General features: G+C 32.0%; 1 protein-coding gene across 1 annotated transcript in view; it reads right to left on the bottom strand.

Annotated features, from left to right (window-relative positions):
• The window catches only part of MS3_00002666 (uncharacterized protein), a 78,149-nt gene extending 57,955 nt beyond the window's left edge, over positions 1 to 20,194 (bottom strand). The window contains exon 1 of the mRNA XM_012941261.3: positions 18,480 to 20,194. Within this exon, the coding sequence (XP_012796715.3) occupies positions 18,480 to 20,015 (1,536 nt within the window). The 5' untranslated portion in view covers positions 20,016 to 20,194. The remainder of the gene's footprint in view (positions 1 to 18,479) is intronic.
• Positions 20,195 to 20,938: the final 744 nt, after the last annotated feature.

Genomic DNA, 20,938 nt, shown 5'->3' with positions numbered 1-20,938 from the left:
CCTGGTTTCGGATCCCGAGTGCGAGATCGTGAATGTGCACCAGGAATAAACAATGGTGGTGTAATATTGATCAGTTCATGATATAAATTAAAAGTTTAAATTACCTCAATTGAATTCACATGGGAGAAATATTAATTATTACGAGTTTAACTGATTGAAATTTTGGTCCAATGAAACAAGCTCATGAAATGAATAATACTAATTATATATATATAAGATAGAAGTTAATGTCAATCACTTTACTACCTTGTATTTCTTACCATAAAAATTATTTTTTTTCTAGTGTCACGGTCTAATAAATTACAAGAAATAATTAATTTTTCTTGTCTTTTGGCCCTTTTCTCTTTTTCTCTTCCTCACTCACTCTCTCTCCCTCCCACTCTCTCTCTCGCTCTGTCTCTCGCGTAGTTTTATGTTAGAATAAAACTTAAAGGAAACTTTAGTTAGAAGTTATTGTTCAAGAATATTTCAATAAAAAGAAAATGGAATTAGAATTTTTCAATGGTTATTTTCTAAAATAGAAAAGTTCATTTATTTTGATGAAATTTTTATGAGAAAACAAACAAAAAAAATTAGGGAGGGGTTTTGTGGAGATTGTAGTAATTTCAACAGTTAAGATTATGAGTCAATTGAAGATAGACCACCATAGAATATCTGGAAGTACTGAACGGCTGTTTCATTCTAGTATAGAACTTCTCAACAGTACTCATCCACGATCCCATTTCGCGAGATTTGAACTCATGATCTATTAGTTTAGCTTCAATCGACTCATGAATTCAACTATTTAAAAAGAAATTAATGTTTAGTTTAAGTTAGATGATTCTAAATTTTTTTCTCTTTTCTGTTGAAAGCAATCTTTGTTGTTGATAGGTTGATAATAAATTAGAAAAATATATATTAGTAAGTCCTAACTCCTACGATCCAATCCTCGGTTATTAATGTGAACGCATGAGGAGTACTAAACTAGGTTGAATGAGCTGCTCAATACCACGTTCAGTCTTAAATGTTTGGTTAATTATAATTATTGAGTTAAATTAGTGGTATTTTTTATTCCACAAAATCAATTAACATTACAGAGTGGTTTAATTGCTTCTTTTTTTTTTCCAAGAAAATATACGCGTCACTCTATATGAGAGTATTTCTAGTCAGAGAGCGAACTTTCCCCACACTCGACCATAACAGAGTATTTCAAATCCTTACGATTTATCCATATAGTTCATTTCAATGAGATTATATATGTATATTGAGAATAAAAACTGCCATCTGACATCTGTTTAGATGTTTCAGTACATATCAACTATACTACTAACAAAAGGAAACTAATTATCATATACTGACACTTAACATTATCAACTTTCAAATAAACATTACTAATTTATAATTTTATGGTAGAAGAATAATTCAATTATGGAAAACGATAGATTCTTTAATATAAAGGTTCACTGAAAAGAACCAACTATAGAAAGAATAATGACAAAAAATACGATTGATATAGAATTTTGTCAAATTATTTTAAAAGTATGGGGTTGTGTAGATTATTAAGTTTTTGGTTGAGATCATGAACCGATTGATGTTAGACGACCAGCATTGAAAACTTGGAAGCACTGGACAACCGTTTCATCTTATTGAGGAGTTCTACAATGAAGTATGCAACATTGAAAATAGTTTTGTATGTGTGAATATGTCCTTATATGCAATCTTTCTTTTATATATTACCAACACTCAATTAACTACTTCTATGAATCCGGTGTGCTAATGAGGCATGTCAACTTGGTCCTACGTTGTAGCTGACTAACTGACTGATTCTTAATTTGCATTACTACTTAGAATTAATTATTAAGATCATAGATAGATAAATGTGTTGATAGATAAATAGTTAGTGAATACTTAATTTGTCATCAACTTGAAGAAATGATTACACGTTGTTGTCTTGTATCCACCTCAACTAAGGCGACTAAAAGATACTAATATTTGAACGTATCAACTAGTTATCAACAGTAGAGCTAAACTAATTCGTTTTGATTAACAAACAAATTTGCTTTTAGCATAAATATATGTTCGTATTTTTTTCAAGTGTTATATATGCATATATCATTATTAATATTAACCGCGGTCGTCATGGTGTCTACTAGCAGGTGTCTATATTATGTCGTGAATAAATACCTGTTCATACGGGTTTATAAATAAATACACAAATCTAGACAATTATTTTTAAATAGATACCGACGAAGCAAGTGAATAGTACATATGTTTCTTCTAAGACAATAAAAAATAAACTGTGTTCACACATGTTTACAGTGGTTTACATTTATTTTAGAAGCAGTGTCTAAGAGAGAGCTTGACAGGAGGGAGGAAGGAAGGGGGAGGGAAAAAAATTCAAAAAAAAATGTACACGACGGGATTATTAACACACAATGTATTAGTCGTTTCAGTCAATGCGTAAAATTTATTTCTCTTGCAAAAAAATACAAGCATAAATTAACTTGTTGTAGACCTCAATACCGCGTACACACACACGCACATGCGCGCGCACACACACACAAACGTATAAATAGGTATATATGTACAAATTCAGTTGTAAGATAAGAATGAATAAATAGAAAACATATATGCACAAACTGTTCAGTAATTTCTTAATTGTGAAAGAAAAAACACCACAGTCTAGTTTATTCAAGTACTCAACGATGTTAGGTGTGAATAATGATTGGAAGGTTAGAAAAACAATGTCGACTACACTGGTTGTAACGGTATCAAAAATGTTATATATTTTTAGGATTACAAACAGTTGATAAGATGATTTAAATTATCTGTTTGCAATCTTCAGAAAACTGATTCTATCCTATAGGTTTCAATGAACATTGTCAAGTTCAAAAAATCAGAAACACTGCGTATAATTGATGATAGCTAGAGTTTAAGATCATAAGAGTAGCCTCATTGAATTCAAGATATGCTTTCATTGTTAGTATGAACTATCAAGAAACTAAGATTCACTGTTTGATAAAAGATTCTCCTTAACATCTAATACTTAAGGAAATTTAACGTCATTTCTAATTAAGTAATTTAGTCACAACATTAGAAAAGTAATCAGTACAATTAAATAAAGACTAGGGCCTAAACAATATGATATTTTCAGTTTGAGGTTGTAGAGATTGTTGAATTTCATTGAAATGATGAACTGGTCAATGTTAGATCATCAATGAAAACCTGGAAGTACTGGACGGCCTACTTAGTGACTAATAGATATAACTGTACTGTGTTGACCTCCAAATAACATGAAATCAAGTGTAGTTATCTAGGCTTGCTTACATAATAAAACTGTTATTTGACCAGACGATTCTACATAATTACTAGACACATAGATTGCATAACAGAAGAAAATTAAAGAAAAGTACTTCGAGTGTGCAATCAGGTAAATTGATTGTCACAATGAAGGTCATTTGTACTATCATATCAATCTAGTAAATGAAATTGTAAATAAGTCTTAATTACGTAATATATTACGTAACATAGTAAGAATAAAAAATAAACACGATAATAACATTGATCCTTGATAATATAATAGATAGGGCTTTGAAGGTTAACAGATTAAAAACTATACTATGAGTCAGTTATTATTATTCATACACAAACACAGTACCCTATCTTCATACACTACTTATAATTTTAATGACCATTATGTTAAATAAATCAATATTAGAAATTACAAGTTGAGTTACAAATGATTGTTAGCTATACTATGAAACTAATTCCTTAATATATTATTATATATAACTTGTATGGACAACATTGTGTTGAGCTAGCTGATTCAACTGATAACAGTATTTTGTCAACTGAGTAAAGGTCAACTATGCTTTATATACTGTTCATAATTATTTGTCTTAGTAAACAAAAGAATATAACCAGAACAATGATAATCCTATGAATTGATAAGTATCAAACTATCAAAATGAAGAATAGATATTTGAAATTGATAAAACAAAATCCACTTGTTGAATATGCATTGTAAGAATCATAAAGAACTGATAGGCTATGATCAAGTCCACATAGCTTATTCTAACTTCCGGGCGGACCAATTAATCATTTATCATGAGTCACATTTTGATCTTGTTAAGTATTCGCTTATCAATCTTGACTGTTTTTTATGTAAGCGTATTTGTGTGCATTCTTTATCCAACTCATTACATGTTTCTAGCTTATTTTTATTCTGATTATAAATATTGACTAACGATTAATTGAAGTGAGTTAGCTCACATACCTTCTCCGAACCGTTTCGCTTCGTTTTCCTGATTGTCTGTTAAGATCAAGGATTGAATGAAATATACATATTCGAAATCCATTCTTATGTTTGACTTATTTTAATTCCGTTATTCACTAATACACGTTAAGTCGATAATAATATACGAGTATTGTTGGCATATATATTTCGATAGCAATCAGCAAATGATCTCGGAACACAAAAAACCAACTCAATCCGTATTTAGCCTTTTATGGGGTGGGGAGTTAAATGGTAGATTTATATTATAATGACATCTTCATTCATTCTTTCAAATCGGAGTCAGATCGGAGGAACACTAACGTTTAGCCTAAGAATAGTGCGTGATCGAAACTGTGGAGATGTAATTGAGAAAATTTACTAACTACTTCCGAGAGGGGAGAGTCAGCTCTCTCTCACGAAATACTCCCACATGGCCATGTGCAAATAACCACTCCCACGGAAGTTCTACTCATTGCCTTCTCACAGCGGGGGTGTTGTTTACGAAATTTAGAGGACGAAAAGCGAATGTCCGATGATTTAACCGTGTTTGTGGATATGGAGGATCCACCTAGGTGAGGTGGAAAACCCTGATTCCAAACCAATAGTGCATATGGGCTTCAGGACACTGAGGGAACAAATGGCGTATGAACCAAATATTGGTCACTGGCTGCCATGAGACTGAATTTCCTGACGTTGCTCTACTGCCTTGTGGATCGACCCCTTAAGAAAACCACTTGCTTTGACTTGGACATCCGAATAGTATCACAGCCCACGCACACAAATCAAGTGACTTGTGTGTCTCATTATGTATTCCGTGCCCTATTGTACCAATAAATAACTACTTTAATCGGTAACGATCATAACAGAAAACTCTTGTATATTTTTACAGCGACTATTGTATATTTGTCACATGATATTTCATAAGGTTTTAATATATCAAACTAACTTGTTTTTCCTAATTCTAGTTTAAATTAATCAAGAATTATATACTATATCATGATATACATCATATTTTAAAGAAAAAAAATCAAAGGTAACACTAATGGATTATTGACATTTATCAAATAAGGTATATTCAGTTTCTAATATTAGATCACAATCATGAATCGTTTGTAACTATACGGTTTCAGTTTTATGAATCGGTTTGACGCATATGTTTTTTAAATGTGAGATTATGTTCAGTTCCCAGTAACCTAAACTTTACTACTTCAATGTAATTCAATGCACGTTGTTAAAGGGAAATAAACTGACAAAAATGTTAAAAGATAAACCCTAATCATCAACAGTGATTTATTTAAATATTTAAAAACCCGTGGGTTCTACTAATCAACGGTGATATGGATTTCTGAAAAAATATTTGCCTTCATACAAAATAGATAGAACTCACTATTTTATTTATTTATTTATTCATTTGAACACATAAACATTGGTATAAGAAGGCACCAAATAGATATGCACCACACAAGTCACTTGATTTGTGTGCATGGGCTGTGATATTGTTCAGGTGACCAAACCGAAGCAAGTGGTTTTCTTAGGAGACCACTCTCCCAGCCCTTAACCTAAAGGTTTGATCCATAAGGCAGTAGAGCAACGTCAGGAAATTCAGTCTCATGGCAGCCAGTGACCAATATTTGGTTCATACGCCATTTGTTCCCTCAAGATACTAAAGCCCATGTACACCATTGGTTTGGAACCAGGGTTTTCCACCTCACCTAGGTGGATCCTCCATATCCACAAACACGGTTAAATCATCGGACATTCGCTTTTCGTCCTCTAAATTTCGTAAACAACACCCCCGCTGTGAGAAGGCAATGAGTAGAACTTCCGTGGGAGTGGTTATTTGCACATGGCCATGTGGGAGTATTTCGTGAGGGAGAGCTGACTCTACCCACTCTCGGTCGTACCAGGGCATTTGGGGGCATACCATTCCGTTGACAGATGATTGGTAGCGATTTGTCAAGTAATTAAAAAATATTCTCAGTTTTATTAACAGATTACTCTTAAATGAGTCTTGAAACTATAGTATTAAATTCATTGTTATCATATAATTAGACTACAAATTATTTTTTCACACTCAATGCCATTGAAAAAATTCATGGTTTATATCACGGATTAATCTTAGTTCGACAAACAATGAAGATCATTAAGTACTGAACAGCTGTTTTGTCCTAACTTGAGATTATTCAGTAGTGCTTATCCACGACCTCATCAGGGATCAAACTCAATACCTCAGATTTCGCGTGAATACCTATCACCTAGACCACTAATACGAGTCCTATCTCTTGTGGTGCAGTATTGGGTATGTATTATTGAGGAGAATCTCAATAAAAATTACATATTTCAACTCCTCATCCCGAATACAATCAGTGAAGCATTTATCAATACAAACGATAACCAATAAGATTATCTATGATAGTCTAGTCCATTGAATTATAATGATGAGTATATTTTCCAATAATAATTGAGTTAATTACCAGCTAAGTTTGAGTGTTAAAGTAACAGTATACTGAGAAAGTATTAATGAAAACACTTGAACAATATTAATATATCAGTTTTATTTCATTTAGTAATCAAATCATCCATCTTTTAAACAACAACTCATAGGTTCGAATCCCACTCCACCGATTTCAGTTTGAGCAGTTAGGTAAAATTGTTAGATTTCACCTAATCAACATGTTTCAAGATTTCAGTAAAATAACTATTTTCCCTATCTTATTCATTTACTAAATAGTTGCCTTTTCTTTCAAACTAAGGAAATCATACAGATTCATATGAGTAGTAATAATTCTATTTCAAAAAAATTGGTTAACTTCAAGTGATTTAGAAAGGCACAACTAATTTTACATCAGATTACATATCGAATCAATATATATTTACTTAAATTTTTGAAGAATCACCAATTACATTTAAAATGTAAAGGGGTACCTCATGATGATGAATATCCCCCTTTCATTAAGTTTTGACCAGTTTGAAAATAGTTTTATTTAATGACTAAAATCAATATATGAATCGTGAGAAACCAGAGGGCAGTATATAACCATGACACCAATGCATCTTTAATTCGTAATTTAATCCAACAATCTATTGGTGTTATCGTTTTTATTGACCCTAGGGTTCATTACCACAAACCAATGGTAGTATGTAGATTGTTTGGTGATCGAAATAGGATTGAAAGACTAACGGTCAAATCTTGTAAATTACTTGAATCTATACTCTTAAGCATAATAATTCTAACCAAAACTTTAGTTGATCGCTACCCACGAATACATTTCGAGCAATGGATTAATAGTTAAGGGATTCAACTCTCAATCACAAATTAATATATTTGTTATATCCCAATGAGTAGAAAATTAGATTTTCTGACGTTTCGTGGCTTAGTGTAAGTCACTTCTTCAGAGAATAAATGACCAAATTAAAATTAATTTTAATATATATTTTAATATACTATTTATTTATAACAATCTACCCAATACTCAGTTTATTCGAAATTATCAAATCAAACCTTGGTAATGATATCTTAATCATAAAGTTTCAAATTTAAACCCCACTCTCCCTACTTCAATTTTGGGCAATCAGATAGTATCGTTGGTCTTCATATATAGAGTATGGTTCATGTCCAAATACCTGGAGATTGAGTCAATTCAATCACAATTACAGATATATATGTAAGTTAATTATACACCACTACTCATATATTATCTTCATAGGAGTTCTCTAGGAATGTTTCACAGATAAACCTGACCAACATTTAGTTCACTAAAAGTATATAAACATGAGAAAAGAGTATAGTTTAATAATGAATTCTCCAAAAGAAAATATCTCTATTGAATATTTATGAAATATCCAAGTTTTCAAGTCTGTATTATATAATTAGTTTTATCCACTTCTTAGTGTTTATTGATTTTGATGGAGTTTTGTTTTCTGAGCTGGATGGTTTTGTTGTGGAACTTCTACCTGAAGTTTGTGCTGATGATGTCGTTCGGAAGAACGATGAAAGCTCCAAGACCAAACCATCTAGCTCAGAGAGCAAAACTCCATCAAAATCATCCACCTGAGCTACAAATCTTCACCATCTCAAAACCATATGAGCATAGTATTTACAGAAATTACATTATACTATTTCAGTATGTATTGACAAGATTGAATCTCATTTTTTTGGTATAGATACTGCACGCATTTAACTCTTTTTTTAATGAAAACAATTTTGTTTTATGAATGTCATCAATAATAGGATCAATTTATCCGAATGGTTGTTATCACCTTTGGAAACCTCTGTTCATATTGATGTGACTAACTGAATATTATTATACTAAAGTAGTTTTGATAATATCTTTCATTCGATCACTTGTTTATGATTTACAGATGGCAGCATTGTAGTTTTTTTCTTTTGTGGGTACTATCTTATGCTCATATATATATATGTACCTAAGGAAGAAATATCCGTATGTGAACATGTATATGTGTTTATAAATTTATCTAGGGACATGTATGGAGGTAGGAAAGAACAAAGAACACTTAATTGTCAGATATTGAAAAGAAAAAGAAAACTGTAATAAATTCGTCATGTTGTCGCATGAGTGACAATGCTTTTTATCTTTTGTATGTGTGTATTGTATAGGTTTATAGGGGCTACCCTTATTGTCATGAGATTTTTCATAAATAAATAAATAAGATGAACAGAATAGGTACTTTTTTTGTTTTTAAATCTGAAAATTCAGACACTTCAAATGAAGCATACACTGTCAACATAAAAGGCACTAGGTATTAGATACTTTTGTCTTTATCGAAAATTTGTTACACATGACTGACTGGACATTGAGTAGAAGGGAAAGATTTGAAAACAAAGACGATTACGTCCTTTTTTTCAAATTGCAGTTTCTTTGTTGACAAGAAAAGGAAACAAAAAAAGATAAATAAAAGGAAATTTATTCTAATTTATGTCATATGAAGTAAAAGATTAATATGGAGGTTAATATACAATAGTTCATTTAGAGAGTACCTAAAAACAACTAATAAAAACCGAGAATCAGTTTGCTACTTCTCACCAGTACACAGTTATGATACTAGAAGGAATCAAATTAAAATGATTCAAATCATTCTATGAGGTGAATCAATGTTTAGACTATATTTTTTTTCAACTAAGGTCGAAATGCAATGGAGTAACTGTCCAATAATTTTCCAGTTGATGTTAGTTCATGACGAAAATTACTATTAAATATATTAAAAATTATTGTTTCTCATCTCGGTGTTACTGACAATGATTATAGTCACCAATGAGCACATGATAATTATCAGTCTGGGGTTATGGATGCCGACTCAGTGGTCTAGAGGATAGGGGTTCACGTACGAAACCGAAGGTTCTGGGTTTGAGTCCCTTGAGCGGGACTGTGAATGCGCACTGTTGAGGAGTCCCATTTTAGGGCGAAACAGTCATCCAGTACTTCCAGGTTTTCAATAGTGGTCTAACATCAATCTATTCATGATCTCAATCGAAAATTTAACAATCCCCACACCCTATGCTGATGATTTTATCTTGTTTTCATAACTGGTGATCAGATATCTTCTAAAATTGATATGATGAAACAGCATTGTTATGCGTTTTTGTTGAAATTATAGCCTAAGCCTATGTACGGTAATTGAGATACAGCTGTTTCATTGTATCTCCTCATAAGGTACCATTCATGATAGTGACAGGGTCAAAAGAGAACATCACTATCCCGGTTAAACATTTTTCAGTGATAAAATCAAGTGTCAGACATAACAATCCACGGTTTCTTCAACACTAAATTCGAAGTAATAATAGAACTCAACGATATTTGAACAAAAGGACTTGTATTTATTTTCTAGTGTTTCTAATACCAGAACAGAACCCAACTAACTCAGTCGTTTCATTTCCCCGAACCATGTTTGAACAGCTTATTTGATTTATATGGAATACCCTACCTACCCATAACAATGTGCTCATATCAGGTGGAACATTGTTTCTCAACATAAATTGTTGGGAAAGACTAATACTTACAATCACTAAATTTATCATCTCACACACACCTAAACTGATAAAAAGTTTTGAAGTTATTCCATCTGTAAAAAAACGTAACATCATATTACTTATGGCAAGATATTAAGGGCAGGAAATTAAGTTATCAATCAAATTGTACGACAGATGGCTTTTATCAATTCACTTGAGTGTTAATAAAATGAAGGATTTATGTTTAGTGTTGATTTGCTATTAGTGAATACCAGAACCACTTTTCAACTTGATGATGTTGGATATTCATATGATTTAAATTTATAGTTATTTTTTTTAATTCTGAGTTATCTAAAGCACAGGGTTATTTTAAAATTCCATTTCAGTGGCCAACAATAAAATATATTAGCAGGGGTTTTGTGGAGATTTTAGTAATTTCAATAGTTGACATCATGGTCTAGAGAGAAACCGTGACCAATGGAGTTCAACCAGGTCTGCTGTGAGATATCAGCTCACTGAAGATAACGGTGTACGGTGGCACAACTTCGTGGATTGGTTGAAGATAGACATTAACACTGTTGGATGTCGGCCGACTCAGTGGTCTGGTGGTTAAGCGCTCGCGTGCGAGACTCATAGGTCCTGGGTTCGAATCTCGAGGGGGGCGTGATCGTGGATGTGCACTGGTGAGGAGTCCCATACTAGAACGAAACGGCCGCCCAGTACTTCCAGGTTTCCCATCGCTATCTAGGTTCAATTGACTCATGATTTAAACTATTGAAACAAAAAATGTAGTGAAGGATATAAACTGTTTAAAATACTGGAATGTTCTAACTAAGTGGTCATCAATTATACTTTATTTCGAAACCTTTTTCAGTTACTACATAGTGAAAATCGTGACCGCGAGCAAGAGGCTGAGATTCTATTCGTGGATTGGTCATTAACACCGTCAGATGCCAGTTCAGTGGTCTAGAGGTTAAGCATTCGCATGCGAGACTGAAGGTTTTGGGTTTGAATCCTGCGGGTAGGATCATGGATGCGTACTGCTGAGAAGTCCCCTACTAGGACGAGACGGTCGTCCAGTGCTTCCAAGTTTTCCATGATGGTCTAGCTTTAGTTGACTCATGAATTCAAACACTCCAGGAATATCATTTATAACTTAAAGTTTATTAAAATAATCATAAAAGTGTAAAAATCTTACCGGAGAGAAAAAACAAACAACAAAACAATGCTTAACAGTAGGGAAGTCGGAAAACCTACTGACATTCATTGTCATCAAAAGAAGTGATTACAATAGGTTAGTTGAAACCGCACCTAGTTTACATGTTAAATGTCATTTCATCAAACAACACAATTTCATTGTTTATGAATAGATTAAAAACAAGTGTAAATTTTGACAAGCCCAAGTGTTCGCAAAGAAAATGAATGTGAAAGTCATGTATGTATATTAAAGTTAAATGTGTTTAATGTTATGAATTAATTGTATTGTTCATACTTATATTAGTTTCATTAGTGACTAGTAATAGTCTATGTCCTATAATTTAGCCTTAAGTGTTCATCGAATTTTATTGATCAAATGTATAATGTGACAAATAGTCTAACATTGGGTTACTAGATTGTTGAAGATAATATAAAGGAATTCCTGTTATTTAACACTTGTCAGTAAGGTATTTCTATTAACATTCGTGAGGGTTGATGTCTTTTGTGAAAACAGGATTAGTATTTTATCTAATGTCACAATTAAAAATGTTACGATTGATCAATTTAGCTACAAACTGATTTCGTATAAGATCAACATAATTACACTATGAGAATATTTATTTGTCAGTATAGGGGTTATAGAGATTATTAAGTTTTAGATTGAGATTGTGAATAGATTGATGTTAGACCACCCATTGAAAACCTGGGAGTACTGGATGGCGGTTTCGTGCTAATGTGAGACTCCTTACCAGTGCCCATCTAAGAACATGCACGTGATTACCGAACCTAAGACTCCCGATCTTGCTCTCAAAAGCTTAACTCCAAGACCACTGAGTTGGCACCCAGCGGTGGTGGGTAACTGCATCACACTCAACACGGTCGAACGTCATTGGCCACAATTCCCGGTTGAGAGATTATTGGTGCGTAATACTGAGGAGTTTCATACCAAGACGAAACGGCCGTTTAGTGCTTCCAGGTCTCCAATAGCGCCCTAAATTAAATCGGTTCTTCAATTCAATGAAATTCAGCAATCTCCACAACTCTATACTGACAATAATTTTTGTCGTAAATCATCAGTGGCTTTGAATTACTTGTAGAAATGATAGTGTAACTAATTTACTAAGTATAAATTTGCATAATCAGAATTGAAACACAATTTTTAAATGTAACAGGTAGTAGTACTAATTAGTTACTTAAACCAAAGTCAGTGAAAAAGTTGTTTAATACTATAAACTGATAGTTGAAAGATAAGAATAATTCCTATGCCTAATCCATTAATTTACCATGTCATTTGTTTCCAATGTATCCTGTTGTAGTTGACCTCTTTTATTACTTCAGCATGAAAATAAGATAGCAGGTGTCTTCAAACACAAATTTTGATGATTATCAAAGGAACGACAACAATAACAAACAAAACAAAAAACAAAATCAAGCACCGACAGAGAAAATTTTTCAAGTTTGGCTTGTGTTTTTCTAGGTCAATTTTTTTCTATCAAAACATAATGCATAGTGAGAAATATTGTAGTCATTTTATTACGTAGAAGGAAATGAAAATGACCATCACTGATGAATGAACATAAAGAAATGAACATTGAAAAAGGATATATGTATATGAATATTTGAAAAAAAAGAATTTGGTGAATTGATCAGTCAGTTATATGGAACATACAACTTGCTAGGTATTTGCCTTGATTCAACTGATCACATCACATCAGAATGCCGAGATCAAATTCTTACGTACATCGATTCTAGTTTCCATACCACATTAGCACAGAGGTACAATTGTCGATTCGAATCCCGCAGTGGTAGAGGTAGTAAGAGTATAAGCAGTAATTCGAAAGATTAGGGTTTGAAGATGTTATTCAAGGAGTATAATCCAGTGAAACAAATTTGGAAAAAAAGAGACAAGGAGAATTCAGAAGATTAGAATTTGGGAGAACACAAAGAGTGGATGCACCTGAGCCATTGCAAACGATTTTGAGCAATGTCATTCAAGGTCTCTAACCATCAGTCGCTCTCATCTCGCGGATCCCAAACAGGTAGTCTACACCTACCAACATGACGCAATCCACTTGTCAGTGACTTCACGGATTTGGGCCATGTTTTGGTTTGGCCGCCCCTTGCTTAACACAACAAAGATGTGGAGCTATTTATTTGTTAATATATTAGAGTTACTGGCTATCAGGACTCAGGTGCTTAGTGGATAACGAGATAGAATTTGAAGCGAACGGTACTGGGTTCAAGTCCCAGAGAAAACATCAACTCGGAGATGAAGGTACATCCAGCCGACGAGTCCCAAATAGGACGAAACGCGAGTCAAAGTGGATTCCACTGCTGGCCGTTATCCATCTTTAATTACTGAATTTGTTGTTAAGTTTATCATAGTTTCCAGAAGCTTCTAAAATCTTAAGGTTTGTATATAAACTAACCTTCTAAAAATAATTTTGCATCTTTTGTTTTCTGTTCAGGGTTTAAGAGAAGAGGAGTTCTCAGTACTAGGAAGTAGGTATTTAAGTGATTAGGTACAAGACGTAAACTTTCATCTGTTGGAGAAATAGTGAAAAACAGTAAGTACAGCACAGCCGTTTTATCATAGTTTCAGAATGTTAACCAGTACGTCCGTACAATCTTATATGAGATAGAATGGTAGTCTTTCGATTTTTTTTACTAGGGATGAAAACCTAAGATTAGTCAGTTGGAATTCAGTAGTGGGTATTACTAAGTTGATTTTACTTTTTAAAGTGACGAGATTTCCCATTTTATGTGCCTACTTTGTAGAACATCTGTTTAACTATAACTAATATTTGAATAACAAGATAGTTTTAAAATAACCGCAATTCGACCTAAGCATATTATCACAGATTCAGTTTTTAAGCAAATAGCGTTTATCATGTAGTATCATGTACAGAAAATCACTATAAGAAGCTGAGGTGGGACTGAGCTTCATATTAATTCATTTAATAGTCATGGCTATACATTAAAGAACCTGAAATAGTTTTGATGTATTTTGTAAAGATTAGTCTATTTGTAGGTGGCATTCGCTATGGAGTGATATCATTTGAGGTATCACTGGAAACTATGGGACATTGGGTAGCTATTTCATTCTAACTTACATCCCAAAACAGCGTGAGACATGAATGTCTTAGGTTCGATCTTTAATAGGGCAGTCAGTGGACAAGTCTAAAGAGTTCCATCCTGGAACGAAACAGTTGTATGGTGCTTCGTAGTCTCCAATGGGTTTTTTTTCAAAATGAAACAAATCTGTGATGAACGTTACTTGTAAAAATGTGAAATACTTACATATGCATTCGATTATCATTTACTATCAATATATCTAATACACATACATGAAAACACTTGAATAGACAAACGCGAATATATATAAGCATTAATCATCTAACCTAATGCATATAAACACATATGGGATTTTTCTATTATAAAAGTATGTATTAAAGGGACTTATCCATATAAGTAAACATTTTTACACAGTCAAGTACGAATACATTACTGTTACAATAACTACTAATACTGTCACCCTAAATAGTTTGTTGATATATATACAGATATGTATAATGCCCAGATGTTTCTGTCACATAAACATTTCAATGAATAAACTACATATGTTTTATTATGAGTAATGATATGAATGACTAGGTATGGATACACAAATAGATTTTTCTTGTTCTTTAAAAGTCTAGACAAATGGACAGTATAAAATAAACAAACAACTACAAAAAAAAACGAACCTTGTCAATATCTGTTAAATGTAAACATGTATATGAAATAAATATCAGAAGGGATTTTGTGGATATTATAGTAAGTTCAATGGTTGGGATCATGAGTCACTTGAAGCTAGACAACCATGGAAAACCTGGAAGCACTGGATGGCCGTTTCGTCCTAGCACAGGACCCCTCAGGAGTGTGCATCCACGATCCCGCCCCGCGGGATTCAAAACCAAGACCTATCGGTCTTCTTAATTAATATGGGATAAATATGTATGGGACCAGTAGAGATACAAATGTAGACTCAATAAATTAATATCTAGAATAGTTTATAACAATTTTTATTGTCACATATTATCATGAGTAATAATAATAATAATAATAGTAAGAGTAAAAACTAGCGTATTAAGTGAACCAGAAATAAGAGACGAGATAATGATGAGAAACAGCTATAAAATAATTAAGCGACTAAAAATTGAGAGACAGATTATTTTACACGGACTACAGGCAATTATAGGTTATACAATTTCTAAGTGTTAACTAAGGTTTAACAAATATATAAGTTTAAATAATTTTTATAGAGATAAGTAATATTTAGTGTCAGTATAAGGTTGTGAAGATTGTTGGGTTTTGATTGAGATCATGATATTACTGTCCTTGAAAACCTGGAAGCACTAAACCGTTTCGTCATAGTATGGGGCTACTCAGGATCCGAATCCAGGACTTTCGGTCTCGGTTTAATGGGAAGCTATGACCAGTGAAGCTAATCCATGTCGAGTGTGTTGGACAGTTATCCACTGAAGACAATGGAAGATGGTCGCGCGATATGGTGGATTGATTGAGGTTAGACATAAACACTGTTGAGTCCCGCCAACTCGACAATCTAGAGGTTAAGTGTTCGCGTACGAGGCCGGAAGTTCTAGTTACGATTCCCGCGTGGATTAATCACATACTTGAATGAAGCAGCCGTTCAATACTTCCGGGTTTTTAATAGTGGTCTAACATTGATCGGTTTACGATTTCAATAAAATTCAATAATCTCCACAACCTCATACTGACAGTTATATACAAGTTAAAGTTATGATCACATATATTGTTCATATTTTTATAAATGATTTGTTTAACACTAAAGAGACTCGATAGCGATAATAATAATAATCCGTAATGAGAAAATTTATGTCAAACTGTTCTACTCTATTTTTCCTGTGAATAAATTGTACTAAACACCAAGTTTTTTTGTGTTTCCTACCCTTATTTGTTTGATAAAATATTCTAAAAAATTTATCCAAATTAGGAAATCCACACACACACGCACACACGCACAATATATTTTTTATAATCTGACATTTTTTTCCATCAGATGAAATGAAATATTTTTTTCATCAAATTTGTTAACATGATCCATTCAGTATGTTCTCAAATTAAATTTACGCTAAATATAGCTTTTCTCTATCTAAAATTAAGTAAACCTGAATTGAAATAACTCATATGGTAGATGTGTCACTCAATTTCATGGATTAGTTGAAGTTAGACATTAACACCGTTGAATGTCGGTTGGTTCAGTGGTCTAATGGTCAAGCGCTAGGACGCGCGAGATCAATAGGTCCTGGGTTCGAATCTCGTGGGGTGGGATCGTAAATGCGCGTTGCTGAGGAGTCCTACAGTGGGACGAAATGGCCGTTCAGTGCTACCAGGCTTTCAATGATAGTCTAACTTCAATTGACTCATGAATTCAACTATTAAATTACTAATAATATCCACAAGACGTCTGCTGATACATATCGTATGACAATTTATAAAAGAGAGAAAAGACATCATCATCTAGAATAGATCTAGTAACCAAAATTACAGGTCACGTGTTTTTTCTTATAAGATAACAATTGTGTTAGTAGTTTTTAAGGGATATTTCATCGGATATAAAAAAAAAATAAATAAAGAAGAAACTTCAACTAGTTTATAAAATTGAGTTAAGTCAATTAGTTACTTAGTTATTACGGAATGTAAAAACTGGTTTAATTATGCGTTGATAAAAGTTGAAACACCATAAAACTATGTAGTGAGAAGAAATGACTAACGACAAGAATGGGAATAATATTGAGAGAGATAGAAATCTAAACATGAAAAACATATGGTCAGAAAGAACTTATCAGATTTAGGAATGAAATGTCCAGAATGAAACTCAATTCAAGATTGATAGGAAGATAGATAATGATTACAAATTCACCATTTAGACTGATTTTGTTAAAGGTCAATAAACATCACCTATAACTGTTTACAAATATTACATGGTATTTGTTTATTTATTTAAACATATGAACACTGGTACAAAAAGGCATCGAACATATATGCTCCACACTTTGTCATTCGATTTCTGTGAGGACTAGCATGCTGCCCGGGGGCCAAAACCGAAGTAGGTGGTTTCCCTGGTGAGCCATTCCCTGAACCTATGACTTAGAGGTCGAATTCACAAGGAGATGCAGTCCATGGTAGACGATGACAAACAAAAGGTTCATACGCCATTTGTTCTCTCAAAATCCAGCAGCCTATTTGCACCCACGGTTTGTAGTCAGGATTTTCCAAATCCCTTAAGTAGATCCTCAGTACCTACCAACCCAGTTGGAGCGCCGGGTATTCGCTTTTCGTTCTTTCGTGAACAACACCCCCGCCGTGAGAAGGCAGTGAATAGGTCTCCCCTGTTTATTAAAATTTCTGACAAAACAAAAGGAATGAAGGAAATTTATTTCCTTCGGCACTCATATGTTAGGTATATATATATATATATATATATATATATATATATATATATATTGTTTTCCGTGATATCTGAACTAAATGCTTCCACTGAGCTACAGAAGTTATGACTGACAATTTTTATGATTGTTATTGGTTTATGGTTATGTTTGTTTGAGATGTCATTACCAACTAATCGATTATGATGGAAGCAAGGGATTACTAGTGTGTATTTAGAAGCATCGATTTGATATCTAGAACTAACAACCACTAACTACATACCCAAATTATACTGGTAAACAGAGCATCTACATAAACAAGTTATCAGTGTTATTAATTGAATAGTCAAAACCGACAAAGTTAAAAGTGTTTAACTTCAGCTGTCTAGAGGTTAGAGGTTCATACTCAAGACCGGAGACCCTGAGTCCGGCTCCCGGTTGCGATTTCGTAGATGTACACTGCTAAGGCGGCCCAAACTAAGACGAAACGGCCATGGTTATTTAAATTAAGTCAATTCATAAATTTAATAAGACCTCAAAATATCGACAATCTGTACTTTACACTGATAATTATTTTAAATGAATTGAAGAGAGAAAAACAACTCACTTGTACAACTTCTACACCAGATTTAACATTTTCCATTATACTAGCATGATAATTAATTCGTTCTAATTCAGGTGGATATTCATTAACATCATCAATGTTTATCATAAGTTCACGACTAGATGAACGTGGTGGTATACCATAATCTGTACATGCAATATTCACTATTATATGTGGTTCTAATTCAGCATCAAATGATCTTGTTGTTAATAAAGTATAATGATTTCCAGTTTGTGTCAATTCAAATGAATCAATATTAGTAGAATTTATTAAATTATTAGATAATTCAAGTGTATTCGATACAAGATGACATTGTACTCGACCATTATTATATAAATCATTATCTGTAACTTGTAATACACAAACACGTATATGTTCAGAATTTTCTAATATAGATAATGATTTACCTTCCATTGGTGAAATCATTTTAATTGATGGACTAAAATCATTTAAATCTTGTACAGTGATTACAACATTTGCTGTATCGCTTGGTGTAACTGGTATTCTAGATAATAATGATGATGTTGATGATGATGATGTAATATCAACAGATTGTATTTGATTATTTAATACTTCACTTACAGTTACTGTAAAACGATATTCTGAACGTTGATGTGCAGCTAAACGTGATTGTAATATTAAATGACCAGAATGACTATCTAAACGAAATGTTTTCTTTAAATTTAAATCCATATTATCTTGTAATTGATAATTCATTCGTGCATTTATATCAGAATCTTTATCAATTGCATTAAATATTAAAATTGTTTGACCAACACTAAAATTTTCTGGTATAGTTAATTCATATGAATGTTTTAAAAATAATGGTTTATTATCATTTGCATCAATAACTTGTATTGTTAAATTTTGTTGTATACAATAACGTTTATCACATGCTTCAATTATTCCATTATAATGTTTAATTAATTCATAATCTAATAATTGAATTAAACGTAAATAGATATTTGGTAAATTATTTATATCTAATTCAAAATGTTGTTTTAATTCTATACCATGTATTGTATATTGTTGTATTTGATTCTCTGGTGATATATCTAAATCAATAGCTGGTATTACATTTAATATTGTGCCAATTTCAGATAATTCAGATATTTTTATTATTTGTTCATTACCATTTATAAATTGTGGTTTATGATCATTTATATCTTGTACAATAACATTTAATTCTAATAATTGTAATTCATTAGTATTCATACCTTCTATGATTATATTTGATATTAATTCACATGGTTTATTATATTCACAACATAATAATTGTTCTATACATAATGATTCTATATCTAAACGTTTTATTAATTGAATTAAACCATTTGGTGTTATTGTAAAATAGATTGAATCGGATGTAATTTTAGATTTTTTAAATAAATATGATGTAATATTTCCAACAGTTGTATGTAATGGTGATTCTTCATCAATTTTTAATTGAATATTTAATGATTTATTAATAAATGCATATGTATTAACAAATAATTGTATTATTATTATTGTTATTACAATGTAATTTGTTTTTAATTTCATTTGTCAATTTTATTTTTTTGGGGGGGCGGGGGAACGAAAAGAAACGAAAAAAAATTTGGATATATTACTTTTATACGGATGTTGGTGAAATAAAAAAAAACATTCAAGGCATGAGTTATTTTTCTAAGTTGTTAAACACTACTATAATAATCCGTTTATTTGAAGTATGTAAAAGTAGATAAATAAACGAGTATAATAATAATAATAATAATAATTATTATTATTATCATTATTAATATTAGCCAATCATGAAAGAGCAAACAAATTGACCAATAAGAAACGAGTTAATTAATCAGCTGTTGTTTGTCTATTAATCTATTAAATGGAATAACAACCAATCAAATATCAGCATTTTTGAATTGGTTACAATGATTTAAAACTAATAATAATTCAATTACATATTTATGATTAACATATTAAGTGGATATAATTGTTTAGTTAGTACTTTTAAATAAATTTTAAAAAAATTAAAGTGCGTAAATGAAACTATTAAGTGATGAGTGTGAAATGATTCAATCAAAATAGAACTATCTAGTTGCTTATACAATGTCAAGATAAATGATCCACTTCAATAGTATCATACTGTGTTTATCAATTGGTTGTTAGGACTTTATATTTAGAATTTTTTTTTGAGTGTATTCTAGAATCTTTTTCATCCCATCATGTTTATTTGTAGGAACTTTGTTTCCACAGAGTTTCTGTTTTATACCTGATGTTTTATGGTGAAAATAGTCAAAAATATGTAAAATTTGATAAGGTTTAAACTATATGTTATTTCATATCATTCAACTAAGGCATTCTGTTACTAACTTCGACATACATTGAATATGCACATACAAGTGATTTATATAAGTAGTTAGAAACTACCCAATTCAATTGATGTAGTTTGTCTAGTAGTTGGGTTAAAGTGATTTAATCATAGG

This window comes from Schistosoma haematobium, chromosome ZW (assembly GCF_000699445.3).
Source record: "Schistosoma haematobium chromosome ZW, whole genome shotgun sequence".
NCBI lineage: Eukaryota > Metazoa > Platyhelminthes > Trematoda > Strigeidida > Schistosomatidae > Schistosoma > Schistosoma haematobium.
This window is presented reverse-complemented; position numbering and strand designations above follow the sequence as displayed.